This window comes from Jaculus jaculus, chromosome 1 (assembly GCF_020740685.1).
Source record: "Jaculus jaculus isolate mJacJac1 chromosome 1, mJacJac1.mat.Y.cur, whole genome shotgun sequence".
NCBI lineage: Eukaryota > Metazoa > Chordata > Mammalia > Rodentia > Dipodidae > Jaculus > Jaculus jaculus.
The window spans coordinates 133,077,784-133,095,471 of NC_059102.1; the positions used below are offsets into that span (position 1 = coordinate 133,077,784).

At 40.2% G+C, this 17,688-nt stretch overlaps 1 protein-coding gene across 1 annotated transcript in view; it reads right to left on the reverse strand.

Moving 5' to 3' along the window:
* Positions 1–17,688, reverse strand: part of Cntrl (centriolin) — a 108,963-nt gene that overhangs the window by 61,992 nt on the left and 29,283 nt on the right. Inside the window, exons 7-10 of the mRNA XM_045151244.1 lie at positions 15,231–15,424; positions 9,761–9,880; positions 6,317–6,527; positions 4,133–4,242 (exon numbers count right to left, since the gene is read on the reverse strand). Coding sequence (XP_045007179.1) covers positions 4,133–4,242; positions 6,317–6,527; positions 9,761–9,880; positions 15,231–15,424 — 635 coding nt within the window. The remainder of the gene's footprint in view (positions 1–4,132; positions 4,243–6,316; positions 6,528–9,760; positions 9,881–15,230; positions 15,425–17,688) is intronic.

The following is a 17,688-nucleotide window of genomic DNA, read 5'->3' on the forward strand; positions in this document are numbered from 1 at the left end:
TAGGATCCGCTATTCTACCGTCCAGCACCCACTTACAAATTTTCTACTACTCTCCCTCTGCAGAGGATTTTGCACACATTGTCACCTCTCTGGAAATTCTCTGTCCAACTTTGGCTCACTAGTTCTTTTGTATCTTAGCCTAAACATCACCTAGTTAGAGTCCTTCATCCCCACAATTTCAGTTCCATTCCTTCCCCCTCTTCCTTCTTTTTATTTTATTTTATTTTATTTTGTTTTGTTTTGTTTATTTTATTTATTTATTTGAGAGCAACAGACAGAAAGAGAGAAAGAGGCAGAGAGAGAAAGAATGGCGTGCCAGGGCTTCCAGCCACTGCAAACGAACTCCAGACGCATGCGCCCCCTTGTGCATCTGGCTAACGTGGGTCGTGGGGAATTGAGCCTCGAACCGCGGTCCTTAGGCTTCACAGGCAAGCACTTAACTGCTAAGCCATCTCTCCAGCTCCCCCTCTTCCTTCTTTAATTTTTGGTTTTTCAAGGTAGGGTTTCACTCTAGCCCAAGCTAAGCTGGAATTCACTATGTAGTCTCAGGGTGACCTCAAACTCAAAATGATCCTCTTTAGCTCTACCTCCCAAGTGCTGGGACTAAAGGCATGCACCACCATGCCCAGCTAAACTTCATTTCTTTCTTTTTTTAAAAAATTATTTTATTTTTATTTATTTGAAAGTGACAGAGAAAGTAAGAGAGAAAGAGGCAGATATAGAGAGAGAATGGGTGCAACAGGGCTTCTAGCCACTGCAAACGAACTCCAGACGCATGCACCCCCTTGTGCATCTGGCTAATGTGGGTCCTGGGGAGTTGAGCTTCGAACCAGGGTCCTAAGGCTTCACAGGCAAGCACTTAACTGCTAAGCCATCTCTCCAGCCCCTAAACTTCATTTCCTTATTCTCTCTCCTAATTCTATGTTTTTCCTACAATACTATTGCCATTTAACTCTATGTTCCTTTTGTATTACTTATTTATTTGACAGAGAAGGAGAAAGAGAGAGAATGGGCACATCAGGGCCTCCAGCCACTGCAAACGAACTCCAGATGTGTGTGCCCCTTTTGTGCATCTGGCTAACACAGGTCCTGGGGAATCAAGTCTGGGTCCTTTGGCTTTGCAGGCAAACGCTATAACCACTAAGCCATCCCTCCAGCCCCATTTTCTATTTTTTAAAACACTGTTGGGGGCTAGATAGATAGCTCAGCGATTAAGGCACTTGACTGCAAAGCCTAAGGACCTAGTTCAACTTGCCAGATCCCATGTAAACCAGATGCACAAGGTGATGCATGTTGTCTGGACTTCAACTACAGTGGCTGGAGGCCCTGGCATGCCAATTCTCCCTCTTTCTCCCCACCCCATCTGGCTCTCTTATATAAAAGGGAAGTCTACTGGGCTTGCCATAAAAAAAAAAAGGAAGAAAGAAAAGAAAAGAACTTTGTTGGGGATCAGCAGTTAAAGGTGCTTGCCTGCAAAGTCTGACAACCTGGGTTCAATTACACAATGCACATGTAAAGATCCAGATGCACAAAGTGGTATGTGCATCTAGAGTTTGCAGTGGCTACAGGCCCTGGTACATCCATTCTCTCCCTTGCAAATTCAAAAATAAAAATATCACTGGGAGGCAGATGTAGGAAGACTGCTGTCACTCTGAGACTACATAGTGAATTCCAGGTCAGCCTGGGCTAAAGTGAGACCCTACCTCAAAAAACATAACAAAGCAAACAAACAAAAAATCACTGGGCATGGTGGTGCATGCTTTTAATCCCAGTATTTGGGAGACTGAGGTAGAAGGATCGCTGTAAGTTCGAGGTCAACTGGCGACTACACTGTCAATTCCAGTTCAGTCTGGGCTACAGTGAGACCTACCTACCTCGAAAAACCAATAAATAAATTTCAAAATAGTTTTAATTTATTTATTTGTCTGAGAAAGAGAGAGTGAAAGAAAGAGAAGAGAGAATGGGCCCACCAGGGCCTCCAGCCACTGCAAATGAACTCCAGATGCATGCGTCCCTTTGTATATCTGAATAATGTGGGTCCTGGGAAATTGAATCTGGGTCCTTTGGCTTTGTAGGCAAATGCCTTAACCACTAAGCTATCACTCTAGCCCAATAAATAAACTAAATTTTTAAAAATAAAAATATTTGGGCTGGAGAGATGGCTTAGTGGTTAAGTGCTTTCCTGTGAAGCTTAAGGACCCTGGTTCAAGGCTCGACTCTCCAGGACCCACATTAGCCAGATGTACAAGGAGGCACACGCATCTGGAGTTCATTTGCAGTGGCTGGAGGCCCTGTCGCGTCCATTCTCTCTCTCTCTCTGTGACTCTCTCTGCCTCTTTCTCTCTCTATCACTCTCAAATAAATAAATAAAAATAAACAAAAAATCAAAAAAATATTTAAAAATTGTTGGGACTGAACAATTAAAGGTGTTGCTTGCAAAGCCTGAAAACTCAGGTTCAGTTACCCAGTACCCATATAAAGCCAGACACACAAAATGGTACATGCCTTTGGAGTCTGTGTTTGCACATTCAGGAGGCCCTGGCATGCCCATTCTGTCTCTCAAATATCTCTCTCTCTCTCTCTCTCTCTCTCTCTCTCTTTCTCTCTCTCTCTCTCTCACATACATATGTGTGTGTGTGTGTGTGTGTGTGTGTGTGTGTTTAAAAGATTGTCAAGTGTCTTTTTCCCCATAAGTCTGTCAAATGGAGGGACATCTGTTCATTTTCCAAATTACTCGGGACCCAGCCTAGTCAGTGATTGGCACATAGTAGATTTTTAATAAACTTGAGTCAAAGCTGGTGAAAAAAAAAAGTTCATTTGCAGTGGCAGGAGGCTCTGGTGCACCCATTCTCTCTCTTCTCCGTTTATCTCTCTCTGCAAGCAAATAAATAAAACATATTTTTAAAATCTTTTTTGTTCATTTTTTACTTATTTGAGAGTGACAGACACAGAAAGGCTTGCCTGTGAAGCCTTAGGACCCCGGTTCGAAGCTCAACTCCCCAGGACCCACGTTAGCCAGATGCACAAGGGGGTGCATACATCTGGAGTTCGTTTGCAGTGGCTAGAAGCCCTGTTGCACCCATTCTCTCTATATATCTGCCTCTTTCTCTCTTACTTTCACAGAGAGAGAGAGAGAGAGAGAGAGAGACAGAGAGAGAGAGGGGAGGAGGGGGAGGGGGGAAGGAGAATGGGTGTGCCGGGGCCTCCAGCTACTGCAAACGAACTCCAGATACGCATGCGTCCCCTTGGGCATCTGGCTAACGTGGGTCCTGGGGAATCTAGCCTCAAACCCGGGTCCTTAGGCTTCACAGGCAAGCGCTTAACCGCTAACGCATCTCTCTAGCCCAATAAAACACTTTTTTTTTTTTTTTTGCTTCTTTTTTTAGATCTGGGCTGGGTGTGGTGACACATGCCTTTTCTTGTTGTTGTTTATTTTTATTTATTTATTTGAGAGTGACAGACAGAGAGAGAGACAGAGAGAGGGGGGGGGGGCGTGCCAGGGCTTCCAGCCACTGCAAACGAACTCCAGACACAACCTACCCCTTATGCATCTGGCTAATGTGGGTCCTGGGGAATCAAACCTCAAACTGGGGTCCTTAGGCTTCACAGGCAAGCGCTTAACCGCTAAGCCATCTCTCCAGCCCAATAAAACATTTTTTAATGTAATAATTTATTTTTTGGAAATTTTCCTCTATGCAATTATGTCATGGCTTGAACCTCTTACTTTTCCATGTCACAGTGGTAATTGCTGAGAGTGTATTTTCTTCTTGTGTTTGATAATGTCCATGCTACAGCAGAGATGTTTTCTGGTTTTTAACCTGGGTCCCAGGATCTTAAGAGTGGACGAAGCTTAGCAAAATTAGAAAAGCTGTATCAGGAAGCAACATAATATAGTGGGCTGAATATATCTTTTTATGTGAAATTTATGTAATTTATTTCTACACACTACAAAATGTTAAAAGGATGTCATCATGAGTAAAAGGAAAATAAAATTAAGGTCTTGGAAATGCTACTACCATTGTTTAATTTTCAAATTTATTATCCCCCAATTAAAGTACATTTATATGCCTATATAAGGAAAAATATTTCACTCTTCATTTCCTCTTGGCATAGCTGCTTTGCCTTTACATACCTTTTTTCGTTGTATAGCTTCTTCTAGCTGCTTAAATTCTTCCGTAGCTATTAAAATTTTTTGTTCTGCTGTTTCTATTTCATTATGTAATTCTGATAGTCGAATTTGTGCTGTAAATTTAAAAGCAATACTCACATAAAGAATTTTGTATTCTAGCCGGGCGTAGTGGCACACGCCTTTAGTACTAGCACTCAGGAGGCAGATGTAGGAGAATTCCTGTGGGTTCAAGGCCAGCCAAGTAAGTTATAAATCAGCTTGGGCCACAGTGAATCTCTACCTCAAAAAGAAATTTTTTTGCATTGTTAAGTGTTTACCAGGTTTTCTTTGTAATAACCTCCACCCCTTCAATTCAACTACTTCATTAGCACAGAAATTTTGAAAAGTATTACTTATGATGGCTTCTAGTGCTTTCAATCACTTAAAACTACTCTATAGAGCTATAATTGATCCATTTGTTTGTACAGTTCTTAAAATAAAAAGGGCTTTACCTAATTTTTCTTAACACTAGTAAACTGTTTTAAGAAAACAGGTTTTGTTTTTTGGTATTTTTTGGTTTTTTGAGGTACGGTTTCACTCTAGCTCAGGCTGACCTGGAATTCACTATGTAGTCTCAGGGTGGCCTCAAAGTCATGGTGATCCTCCTACCTCTGCCTCCCAAGTGCTAGGATTAATGGCGTGCAACACCACACCTGGCTAAGAAAACAAGTTTTTAATCAGAAATATTTACTTTATGTCTCACCAAATCATAATTAGGTTTTATGTTTGTTTGGATTTTTTTGGTTTTGGTTTTTCAAGGTAGGGTCTCAATCCTGCTCAGGCAGACCTGGAATTCACTATGAGATCTCAGGGTGGCCTTGAACTCATGGCAATCCTCCTACCTCTGCCTCCTGAGTGCTGGGACGAAAGGCGTGTGCCACCACGGCAGGTTCAGGTTATGAAAAAAAAAAAAACCACCCTTACAGCAGGCAAATATTTATGACAAAACTTGGTATCAAGGTCACTGGAGAGCTAGGGATATAACTCAGTGGAAGAGTATTTGCATAGCATGCACAAGAGAACAAGAAAGAACAAGTTGCCATCAAATTACAGTCAGAAACCTGATTCTCAATCATGACAGAAGTCTCTAAAAACAATAGGCTCAATAAATCACTCTTTTGCTTTAGGTTTTTCATGTTAACAATGAATACCATCAACCTGGGCTGGAGAGATAGCTTACAGGTTAAGGAACTTGCCTCAGAAACCTAAGGATCCATGATCCCACGTAAGCCAGATGCACAAGGTGATGCATGGGCAAGGCTATGCATACATACAAGGTGACACATACATCTACAGTGGTTGAAGGCTCTGGTGCACCAATTCTCTCTCTTGTGCATGCGCGTGCGTGCTCTCTCTCTCTCTCTCTCTCTCTCTCTCATTAAAAAAAAACCCCAAATTATAAAGTTTTCCAGCAATATAATCATTTTATTCTTTATTATTCTTCATGGTACTGGGAATAGAACCCAGGGCTTTGCAATGATTGATTACCACTGAGATATACTCAGTCTCTTATTATTTTTTATTTTTATTTATTTGGGGGAGAGAGAGAGACAGAGAGAATGGGTGCACCAGGGCCATTGCAAATGAACTACAGATGCATGCACCACCTTGTGCATCTGGCTTACATGGGTTCTGGGGAATCAAATCTGGGTCCTTTGGCTTTGCAGTCAAGCGTCTTAACCACTAAGCCATCTCCCCAGCCCAGTCTCTTACTTTTTTATAATTGAGAACTTTATTATATGAACATATTGCATATTGGTCATATTCCCATGTTATACTCCTATGCCCCCCCCTCAACACACAAACCCATTCCACTGAGGGCCCTCTTCAGTGGGGTTATCGGTGATCACTGTGGGTCATGCATGCATCAATCAGTTTCTATGTGTGTGTGTGGGGGGGGTCAGCAGAGAAGACAATCCCTCAGAATAAGACTTTAAAAATAACATTGATAGCTGGGCATCATGGCACACACCTTTAATCCCAGCACTCAGAAGGGAGAGGTAGGAGGATCGCTGTGAGTTTGATGACACCCTTAGACTACATAGTGAATTCCAGGTCAACCTGGGTAAGAGTGAGAACCTACCTTAAAAAACCAAAATAATAATAATGATGATGATGATGATGATGATGATGATGAGATTGTCTAACCTGCACTGATTTTTTTTTCTTTCTCTTCCAGTTGCATGTCCAAGTTCACATGCTCGCTTCTATGTTGCTTTCCTCCATCCGGCCCCATCTTCTCAGTGTGCACTGCCTGGGGATCACTGAAAATATAGCTCTCAGTGGCAAACATGTTTCTCTTGTATCTGGATTTGCCAATGTAAGGGCTTTCATCAGGGCCTCTATCAACTTCATCATACTAAAACAACAAGCATATTAGCCAATTTACAGATTAAGAAGAAACTCTAGTCAAATGATACCATTCATTTTATGAGTAGCATACATATCATAGGATTGCCTACATTGATACTTATCCTACATGCCTAGATACTGAAAATATAACACTATTTTTGTATCTTCATTTGTGTGTGTGTAGATGGATGGTGTGCATGTGTGTGTGTTATATGCATGTGTATGTGCAGACGTGCACACACGTGTGCAGAGACCAGAGGAAAACGTTAGGCATCCTTCCTTTATCATTCATCCACATAATTCCTTTGAGACAGAGTCTGTCTGAACATGAAGCTGCAAGGCACTACTATTTTTCTAAGTCCCACCATTTTTCCAGTCTCTGCTCCACACAGGACTGGAATTACAGACATATGTTGCCATGCCCAGCTGTTTGTGTGAGTCCTGGGGAATTAAATTCAGGAAGTCTAAGGTACTCATGCAGCAAGTATTCTTCTTTAAAGAAGAAATACTAATTAGAGCTAGAGAAATGGCTCAGCAGTTAAGGTGCTTGTCTGAAAAGCCTTATGACCTGTGTTCAATGCCCTAATACCCATGTAAAAGCCAGATGTATACAGGGGTACATGCATGTGGAATTTGTTTGCAGTGGCTAGAGGCCCTGGAGCACCCTTTGTCTCTATGTGTCTATCATTCTCTACTTGCAAATAAATAATTAAAAATTTAAAAAGTAATTTAGTGGGCTGCGGAGATTGTTTAGTAGTTACGGTGCTTGCCTCCAAAGCCTAATGATCTGGGTTTGATTCCCCAGAATCCATGCAAAGCCAGATGCACAGTGACACATGAACTTGGAGATAATTTGCAGTGGCTGGAGGCCCTGACACACCCATTCTCTCGCTTTCTCCCCCCCCCCCACCTCTCTTCTCTCTGCTTGAAAATACATACTTAAAAATAAATTTTTTTTTTTTTTGTTTTCGAGGTAGGGTTTCACTTTAGTCCAGGCTGACCTGGAATTCACTATGTAGTTTCAGGGTGGTCTCAAACTCACAGCGATTCTCCTACCTTTGCCTCCCAAGTGCTGGGATGAAAGGCATATGCCACCACGCCCAGCTAAAATAAATTCTTTCAAAAATCATCTATTTGGGCTGGAGGGATGGCTTAGCGGTTAAGGTGCTTGCCTGCAAAGCCAAAGGACCCAGGTTCGATTCCCCAGGACCCACGTTAGCCAGATGCACAAGGGGGTGCACACATCTGGAGTTCGTTTGCAGTAGCTGGAGGCTACTCACTCTCTCTTTTCCTCTTTCTCTGTCAAATAAATACATAAAATATTTTTAGAAAATCATTTATTTATTTGTGTGGTGGACTTACCAGGGCCTCTTACCACTGCAAACGCATGCCACATACTTGTGCCACTTTTTCTGCCTGGCTTTTATGTTGATGGCTTTAAAAGTGAACATCAGCCAGCAGGCTTTGCAAGCAAGGGCCTTTAATTATAGAACTATTTTCCCAGCCCCAGTCTCTTCTTTTTAATACACCTAAAAGCAATTAGGATTAAAAATGATCTAAAAAGGATTATTCCTTTTACTGACCAAAGAGTTAAAGTTTAGATAAATTGATTGAAGAACTACTACAGTGTAGTGATTTTCTTAACACTGCTTAAGCTCTCAATCAGCAACCTGATTGTTTTGTTTCTTGACTGATAATAATCTCAGTTTAATAAACTTTAATTGGTGATTTAAAAAAATATATTTTTATTTGAAAGAGAGAAGGGGGAGAGAGAAACAAAGAGAAGGAGAGGGAGGGAGGGAGGAAGGAAGACAGGGAAAGAGGAAAAAAAGAATGGGCATACCAGGGCCTCCAGTTACTGCAAATGAATTCCAGACACATGCATCACCTGGTGCATCTGGCTTACATGGGTCTTGGGAAATCAAATCTGGGTCCTTTGGCTTTGCAAGCAAGTGCCTTAACCACTAAGCAACCTCTCCAACTCACTAGGTGAACTTTTAAAAACCAAATAGCATATGATACTATTGTAACTAACAGTCTTAGAAGTCAGGCAATTCCCCTATTTTTAAAAAATATTTTATTTATTTCCTGGGGGGGGGGGGCAGCAGGCAGAGAGAGAGAGAGAGAGAATGGGTGCACCAGGGCCACTAGCCACTGCAAACCAATTCCAGATGCATACACCACCTTGTACATCTGGCTCTACGTGGGTACTAGGGGACTGAAATGGTCTTTGACTTTGCAGGCAAGTGCCTTAACCGCTAAAGCCATCTCTCCAGTCCAGCTCCCCAGTTTCTATGGTATTTATACTAATAATGGTTGACCAATGCTGAACTCAGCAAACAGTGAACAAGCCATGCTGGGAGATTACTACTCAAAGTGCTAAAGCATGTTTGCTCAGAATTTGGATTTAAAAAAAAAATTGTTTACTTTTATTTATTTATTGGAGAGCAACAGACAGAGAAAGAGGCAGAGAGAGAGAGAGAGAGACAGAGAGAATGGGCGCACCAGGGCCTCCAGCCACTGCAAACGAACTCCAGATGTGTGTGCCCCCTGTGCATCTGGCTAACATGGGTCCTGATGAATTGAGCCTTGAACTGGGTCCTTAGGCTTCACAGGCAAGCACTTAACTGCTAAGCCATCTCTCCAGCCCAAGAATTTGGATTTAATCAGCCCATACTATAGAGCAAGGTGAAAGTTAAGCCAGCCATTTTGGTTACGGCTACAGGTAAAAAGCTTTCTGGAGAGTTTCTGGAGAGTTTCTTTTGCATGTGTTTGTGAGTAGGGGCACATGTGTATGCAAGTGTGGTACATGTGTATGCACATGCATGTGAATGCCCAAGGTCAACTGCTCTCACCTTATTTGTTTTGGACCAGCTCTCACAGTGAACCTAGTCCTGATTCAGCAGGACTAGCTAGCCAACAAGCCCTAAGGATTCTCCTGTTTCTACTTCTCCAGTTCTGGTATGACAACTACACACTATGTTTATGTTTATGTTTCTTTTTCTTTACATGGATGTTGGGGATGTGAACTCAGGTCCTCATGCTTGCACAGCAAATGCTTTACACACTGGACTATCTCTCTAGTCCCTTAAAGCACAGATTGAACCAAAATGCAGTTTACTATGATGAAACCCTCATATCAAGAAAATGGAGCGACCCCTTTAATGTCCCTGCCATTTGTCTTACTTCCACCCCCCTGATGGCTTAACTTTAGACTGTAAGAAGCTTAAAACAACTCACCTCAGATGGATAATAATTTAATGGCTCAAACTTAGCATCAATTTTATAAAAGGCCAGTTCCTGTTCTAGCTCATACTGCTTCTGACATGCTCGCGTTAGTTCCATGGTCTTCTGTTTTAGCTATTGGTCCAATGTGATAAGACAAATCAATATCAGTATGTCAGTATATGATGGCAGGGAAAGGCCTCATCATAACTAACACTTAAATTTTTTAAAAACTCCACATCAGAAAACATAACACTGAGAATATTTTAAGTACTATATTAGTAAAAAGAAAACACAAAATTACCATTTCAGAAGATATCACATAAAAGACCTTTGAAGTTTGATGCTATTTCAAGACATAGAAAATAATGATTTTAAAAACCACTTAAATTTGCTTTATCTAAATATGAAAATAACTCTGTGTCAACCATATTTAAGTACCTCCTTCCTGATTTCCCAATAATTAGCACTAATTTTATTTACTCTTCAATATTGGTGATAGCACCAAATCATGATGTGAAATGATATTTAACACTAACTACAGAGGCATGAGAAACAGTGAGGAGAAGGAAAATAAAGGTTGGCTCTAATCTGTCATTATTATAGTGTTCACGGATAGTGTTCACAACATTTTTGAGATAGGATCCCACTATGTAACATCGTTTGGCCAGAAACACGCTTGTATCTCAGAATGGCCTAATTTGTGACCTTTCTGTCTTTTTTTTTTTTTTTTTTTTTTTTTGGTTTTTCGAGGTAGGGTCTCACTCTAGTCCAGACTGACAGACTGACCCGGAACTCACTATGTAGTCTCAGGGTGTCCTCAAACTCAGAGTAATCCATCTACCTCTGCCTCCCAAGTGCTGGGATTAAAGGCGTGCGCCACCACACCTGGCCTTCCTGCCTTTTGAGTACTGGGCTAGAATATATCATCCTTTGTAGGAGAGAAAGAAATGTAAATAAGCTCAATGAGATCAATATCATATTACATTTAATAAGTACTCTAATTATAATTTTTTTGTTATTCTCAAGATATTTTTTGGCTAGGAGAATGTAAAAACAATCCAATCTGACTTATAAATACAAAAAAATTGAGCCTCAAATTGGTGAACTGATTTATCAAAACTTACATAACTACAAATTCTATATGTAACCAGTGCTTTGAATTCATTTCAAAGGTCCACTAGGTGATTTTGATTTTTGTCCTTTTTGGGGGGCAGGGGAGGAATATCTGCTAGTTGAGATCAGACCAAAAAAAAAAAAAAACATGCAGAAACATTACATTAATAAGAAAAATGCAAGCTGAAGAGAAGAAAACATTAAACATGAATATTTTACAGGGCTAGGAAATCAAAATCGTGCACAGTTTAGCTTACAGTCACCTCCTGAGTATCCATCAAAATGGAAATAACATTGATCCAAATTCTCATTGTGTGCCAGACACTGGCCTATACAATGGACATGTTATCTCACTGAATCCTCACGGAGAAGTTAAATAACTTGCCCAGTTGTGCAAATGGTAGTAAAGGCAGTGTTCAAAGCCACATCATCTGGTTTCAGACTTAATATTCTGTTGTCCCATGCTCCCTTTGACATCCCACCACAGGGTGACTAGCACATTATCCCCACTGGTGTTTCCTCCAAATGCATTAGGTCCTGAGCATGTCAAAGAAGCAACTCAGAATCAACAGCACCAACTAATCTTGGGCTTTTCTTCCTCAAGCTCACTGATAGCAGGGCCATGAAATATGCATGAGCTACTTTCTATAATAATCTATGCATTTCAAAATATTTGTGTGATTTTTTTTAAATAACCTTAGACTTAGTATACAGTAAGCCCTCAGTAAAAGTCTCTTGAAAGAAATGCATAAATGAGAGCAAACTAGGAATCAAAGGAACTAGAAAGTAGATTCATTGCACGATTGGCTATGGATAATCAAGAGATGGCTGCAATTAACATATTTACCAATAGGAAAAATAATACAAATTTTTCTTCACATTCAAATTTTTTCTCCTATGTACATAATCCATTAAAAAATGATATATACAAACACAATCACATTTCCAAAGGAAGGCAAGCCAGTCTCAAAACTTAAAAAGTATACAAGCATACTAATATAAATTATCATGCAAAAAACAAAAACCAGTGTGCAGTTCAGTCCTGAAGGAACTACCTTTATTAAAGAAGAATAAAGACTCAGTAGAAAGGGACCTGCAAGAAACCAAGATCAGGGCTAAAAGAAGCAAACAGATACTGTCATCTCACAAACTCTACAGAGTTAAGCTCTGTGTACACAAGTTTCTCTTTATTGATAACCTGATGTCAGAAGAGACGGTTCTTAGTACTAGAATTGTTCTTACGTGAGCACATTTTATCATCACTTTGAGTTATCACTTTACCACCTTCCATTACTTAGCTTGATTTATTTCAAGTTATTTTCACATTCAGAACCTCATTAAATGCTCACAAGTTTATGAGAGTGGCAGAAGAAGTAAACTGTCCCTATTTTAAAAGTACAACACTGAAAGATAGGAATTAACAACTTGGGCTAGAGAGATGGCTTAGCAGTTAAGGAAAGGACCCAGGTTTGTCTCCCTAGGACCCATGTAAGCCAGATGAACAAGGGGGTACACGCATCTGGAGTTAGTTTGCAGTGGCAGGAGGCCCTGGCATGCCCATTCTCTCTCTCTCAAATGTGTATATACATACATATGGGCTGTTTTTGTTGTTGTTGGTGGTGTTTTTTTTTTTTTGTTTTTTTTTTTTTTTTTTTTTTTTTTTGGTTTTTCAAGGTAGGGTCTCGCTCTAGCTCAGGCTGACCTGGAATTCACTATGCAGTCTCAGGGTAGCCTCAAACCCATGGTGATCATTCTACCTCTTCCTCCCAACTGTGCTACCATGCTTGGCTCAAAATAAAATACTAAAAAAAAAAAAAAAAAAAAAAAAATTAACAACTTGAAGGTCAGCTAATGATGGTGATGGGGACTACTACAGTTTAGATGGCCTCCAGAAGACTTACTTTTATACTATGTTTCTTTTATAAAGGAACAGGCTTAATGCATAGGCAATTACTTAACAAAACTGGAAATCATTTTACAGCTATGGATGATACTATAACTAGATATTCTGCAAAAGATAATGAAAAATGTCAAATAAAAGCTCTCAGAACAAAACCTACAGTTCTTTTAAACATATCTAATAGTCTTTAGGATACAAAAACTAAACAAATTAATGTAAACTGGCATATGAATGAACTCACAATGCTCTGAATGTGTGACTAAAAGTGATGGTGAAGCTATCTCAGATTTTCAGCATGTCCCCCTGGCATAAATTAATTTTTATTAGGCAAGCAGGAATTAAAGAGGTAGTTAAGAGTTCATAATTTAGGGCTTGAGATAAGATGTATGTATACCTCAAGGAATAATTTCTTCTACATACAAAGGGAACACTCTTTTCACTTTGTTAAGAAAAAGGCAAGTGATTACGTAGAATCATTCTGTGAACAAAGTAATGAAGAAAGATTGCCAATCTTAAAAAGGATAAGTATATACAGGACTTCATTATTTACATGATAAATAATAAAATTCTCTATACACAATGAGAAAAAGAATTGTTAAAAAAAAAAAAAGAAAAGAAAAGAAAGGGAGAATACCAGTAGTTCCTTTTCTCTTTTAGGGAAAACAGATGACTGAGTACACAAAATCAGATTCTCTGTGTTGCAAAGGCCCTTTACAGTCATTCAGTCCACTTTCCCATTTAATGTTCTCAATCTTTCCCTAAAATCCTGAGTATATGGTTAGCCTCTGCCTGTTTCAGAGACAGTAAACATTTTAATTATTACATTTTATTTCAGAACGGCTATTAGAAGCTTATTACTAAATGAAAATGTATCTCTTGTAATTTTATTTCCTGAATCTCATCTCTTGAGGCTTGACTCATAATTCCAATTCTTTTATGAAACAGACTTTTAAATATCTTATACAATTGTCATAGCTTATGAAGTCTCTTCTTGTCCTGCCTAATCACTCCTTTCCTTTACCCCTACTTCATAGTGTGGTCTCAAGACCTTGGAAGCCTCTTGGTCAAATGCCTTCTCAAATTATGCTATATAGTTTGTTTTAATGTTTTTCCCTATTTCAACCTTAAAGCCAAATTATACAAAACCTAGACAGCATAGATATGCATAAATGTCATTATGAAATGCTCTATAATTCTACCCCTCAGAAATAGGTACTACTAAGAGTAATAAATATATAGTCTGCCTTTTTTCTCCTAAATATTCTACTGTACATTTCTTAATATAGAATCATATTTGAGTTACTGTTTTATAATTTGATATTTTTCACATAGTAAAATATGTCAGACATCATTCCATGTCAGGACATACAGACTTACCACATGGGTGTCCACTGAGGGACATTTAGTTATTTGCAATTTTTGCTTATATAAATGTTATAATGAATATGCTGTGTGTGCACGCACGCATGTGTGCACACACTTATCTTTACACATTCTACCATTTATATAGAATATACTGGAAAAGGAATATCTTTGAAATAGGGCATGTCTGTCTAAAATTTGGATAATTTTGTCAACCTTACAGGTTTTTTTTTTAAACCTGTAAAGCTAAAAATACACACACACACACACACACACACACACACACACACACACACACGGGAAAGCCTTATCAAATCTTCACAATGAGGCATCACCACCTTCCCCTTTGTGCTGGATACCATAAACTTCACACATCTCCTCTGGGCAGGGTTAAGGCTCTCATTCCCCCTTTCTCTCCTCTACCACCTAAGGCTTGGAAACTACCAGCTGCAGAAAGTGAGACTTCAAAGGTCCTATTTCTTTGAAAAGAGCTCAATGGGGCGGGGAGGGGGAGTTGTCTAGCCTTCCCTACACACCTCCCCAGGCCCTTCCCTCCCAGGACAGTTGCCCCTCCCCAAGGGGTACAAAAGCCTATTCCTTCACTCCCTGGCTCCCTTCTTTGGCTTCTTCCAAAGGTGCATTCCTATTTTCTCTGTGCCTGTGTCTCTCTCCCTCTCTGGGGCATAAAGCTTCCTTCTAGTCTCTCCTGTCTCTTTCTGTTTTTTTTTCCCTCTCTGTTTTCTCCACTTCCTGGGTAAAAGTTCTGTCTACACTTTTTCCTTCCTTCTTTGCTATACCACTGGCCTGCTCCTTTCCGTTTGGCTCCAATCCTTTCGTTTCCAGCTTCCTCCCACACTGAGCTGTACCCACTTTCCCACTGCAGATTATTACCTCAAGAAAGCTGAGGGCTCAGAGTCCTCATCTCCAGAATCTCATGTGACAGTAGCCTATCACACAGTCAACTACAATTTGTAAAGGTTTTTGCACATATTTGTATGAAAACACACCTCCCTGATTCTATGTCAGGAAATTGTATTTTTAAACATGGGGTAAAGAATTCTCTACCTTCATAGAATATAGCCAAATAAATATAAAATATAAACTTACCAATTCATTTTTCATGTTTAGATCACTCTCTAGCTCCTCACAGCTCTGTTTCTGTAATATGGCTTCTTCTTTTAATGATTTGTTTAGTTTATCTTGAGTTTTAATTTCCTCAAGGAACTTTGTTTGTTTGCTCTTAAGCTCTTCAGTTTCCATCATCTTCTTTTCTAGGTCTCTTTCCAGTCTTTCCACTTCCTCTGTCAATAACAATGTAATCATTCATTCAGCATTACATTCTCTCCTTGAAAAACATTTAATTGTTTGCCACTGCTAACACCAGATCAGCTGGCCCACAAGCTTTGGAACTTTTTTGATCTTGCCTCCCACACTGTAGGCACACTGGGAATTACAGATGTGTGTGCCACTTGCTAATGGCTTAATAAGGGTTCTGGGGATCCAAACTCCAGTAGTTAGGCTTGTATAGCAAGTCCTTCTGACCGCTAAGCCATCTCCTCAGCCCAGTCTCATTTTTAAGAATTAAAAGAATAACAGCATAGTTTTGCCTCTCCTCCCTGTAATAAGAAATACTGTTTGTTCATTACAACAAACCTTGTGGTTAACCTCTTATGCCCATTTCCTGGTCTGGAAGCTACTGTTGACTTTTTTTATTTGAGACTGTTTTAGAACTTTTGAACTTAAAAAGCACACTTATTTAGTATTAGAGAAACTGTAGGAGGAAATTTCACATCTTCAGCCAAATGTCTGTCTCCTTCCCATTCTTTTTTTCCCCTTCCCATTATTAATCTACCCCAATTTAGAAGCTGTGCCCATCATCCTGAACCTCCCCTGTCAAAATCATCAAAACCAATCAAAAGCATTTCTCTGTGCTAGTCTTATTCCATGAGTCAGCCACGTTCAGATGGAGACCATTTCCTGTCTTGGTCTTCCAGGATCTACCATTTCCTGTCACTCTGACCTTTGCTGGTCTTCTATGTATACTTTTCTTAGCTGGCTGCCTTTCGTCCTCTTCTCACACATAGCCAAAAAGTAATTTTACAAAATGTTTTCAATGCATCTGTGTTTTGACTGTGACCCATCACATTAGGTCAGGAGTAGAATTTTCCACATGTGGCATCAGGTCAATACTCATAAAGTTTCAGATGTTGGAGCATTTTGCTTATGTCCAGATTAAGGATGTTCATCCTGTATCTCCGGTCCAGGCCTAAGCTCCACATTCATATTTCTGTTTACCTTGCTGTCCCACAGACATCTCAAACTCATCATTTCTCAAATGCAACTCTGAGTTCTCTCACTTTTATAAGTGATACCTTATAGCCACATAAGCCAGAAGCCTAAGAAAGTTTTACTGAGTCTACCTTCAAAATTATCTGTGTTGGGTATGTTTTTCTTTTTGGGGTGGGGTGGGTGGGTTCTGTGAAAGAGGTTCTAAGATGAAATGTGGGTGTTATACATCAAAAGCACTTTATTTATCTGCCCCGATTTGAATGGTGCTGTAGTTTTAAAAGTAGGGGAGGGTGAAGTCTAGGAGAGGAGAGGAAGTTTAGGAGAGAAGTTTAGGAGAGGAGAGGAAGGCTGCTATCAGCCTCCATGTATACAATGTAGGCTGTGGCTACAAGCAAGAATGTTGATTCTGGAAGGGGGTCCTGCAAGCTGAAGGAGAGTAGGAGAAGGGAGTGAGAAAGGGAAGCAGAGAGAGAGTGAGAAATAACAGAGAGAGATACACATAAGGGGAAAGCAGGGGATTATAGACATAAAGATGAAAAGACATATGACCTGGGGGTAAGAGGGAACAGAACAGAGAGAAGCTGGTGGTAGAAGAGCTTTTGTACTCCTTGGGGCACGGAAGCTGGCAAGTGGGCAGTGGACAGTGGGGGAGACTGCTGGAGGTATAGCCCAAGGAGCCAGGTTGTCTGAATCCCCGTAGAGAGATGGCCACTTTGAAGGAACACTCTAGTTCCAAGTTCACAGGAGGAGGAGCTCTGACATGGACACTGTGCCTTCATTTGGGTATCAACCACCTACTTACAGCACTGCCAGGCTCCTCTAGTCCAAAGTGCCAAATCTTTTCATTTTCCTCCTACAAACAAGTCCTAGAGACCCAAACCATCTGGTCAGATATACTTCAGCAATGGTCCATTTTTGACACTCCCCATTTCTGCACCTTCAGTTCCCTACACTCACTGGGTTTCAACAACTTCAAAGAACAACCTGTTCCCTCTCCTTGAATTCTGTTCTCAACATAGCTAATCCTTTCTTCTCTTTGTTTTCAGCATGTTATTTCCTCAAGGAGCTATTCCTGTACTCCACACCTGGGTTTACATGTTTTCAATGTCTGCTCTATAAACATAAGCAGTGTGAAAGCCACCACCATGTTTATTGTTCACTATTGTCCTCAGTGCCTCAGGAATCCTTAATGTCAAGTAGTCAGTAAGTATTAGGAGCTCAGGAGCTTCCTTGCAGGTAATAAGTTTAGGGGTACAGGTCCAAGAAGAACATGGAT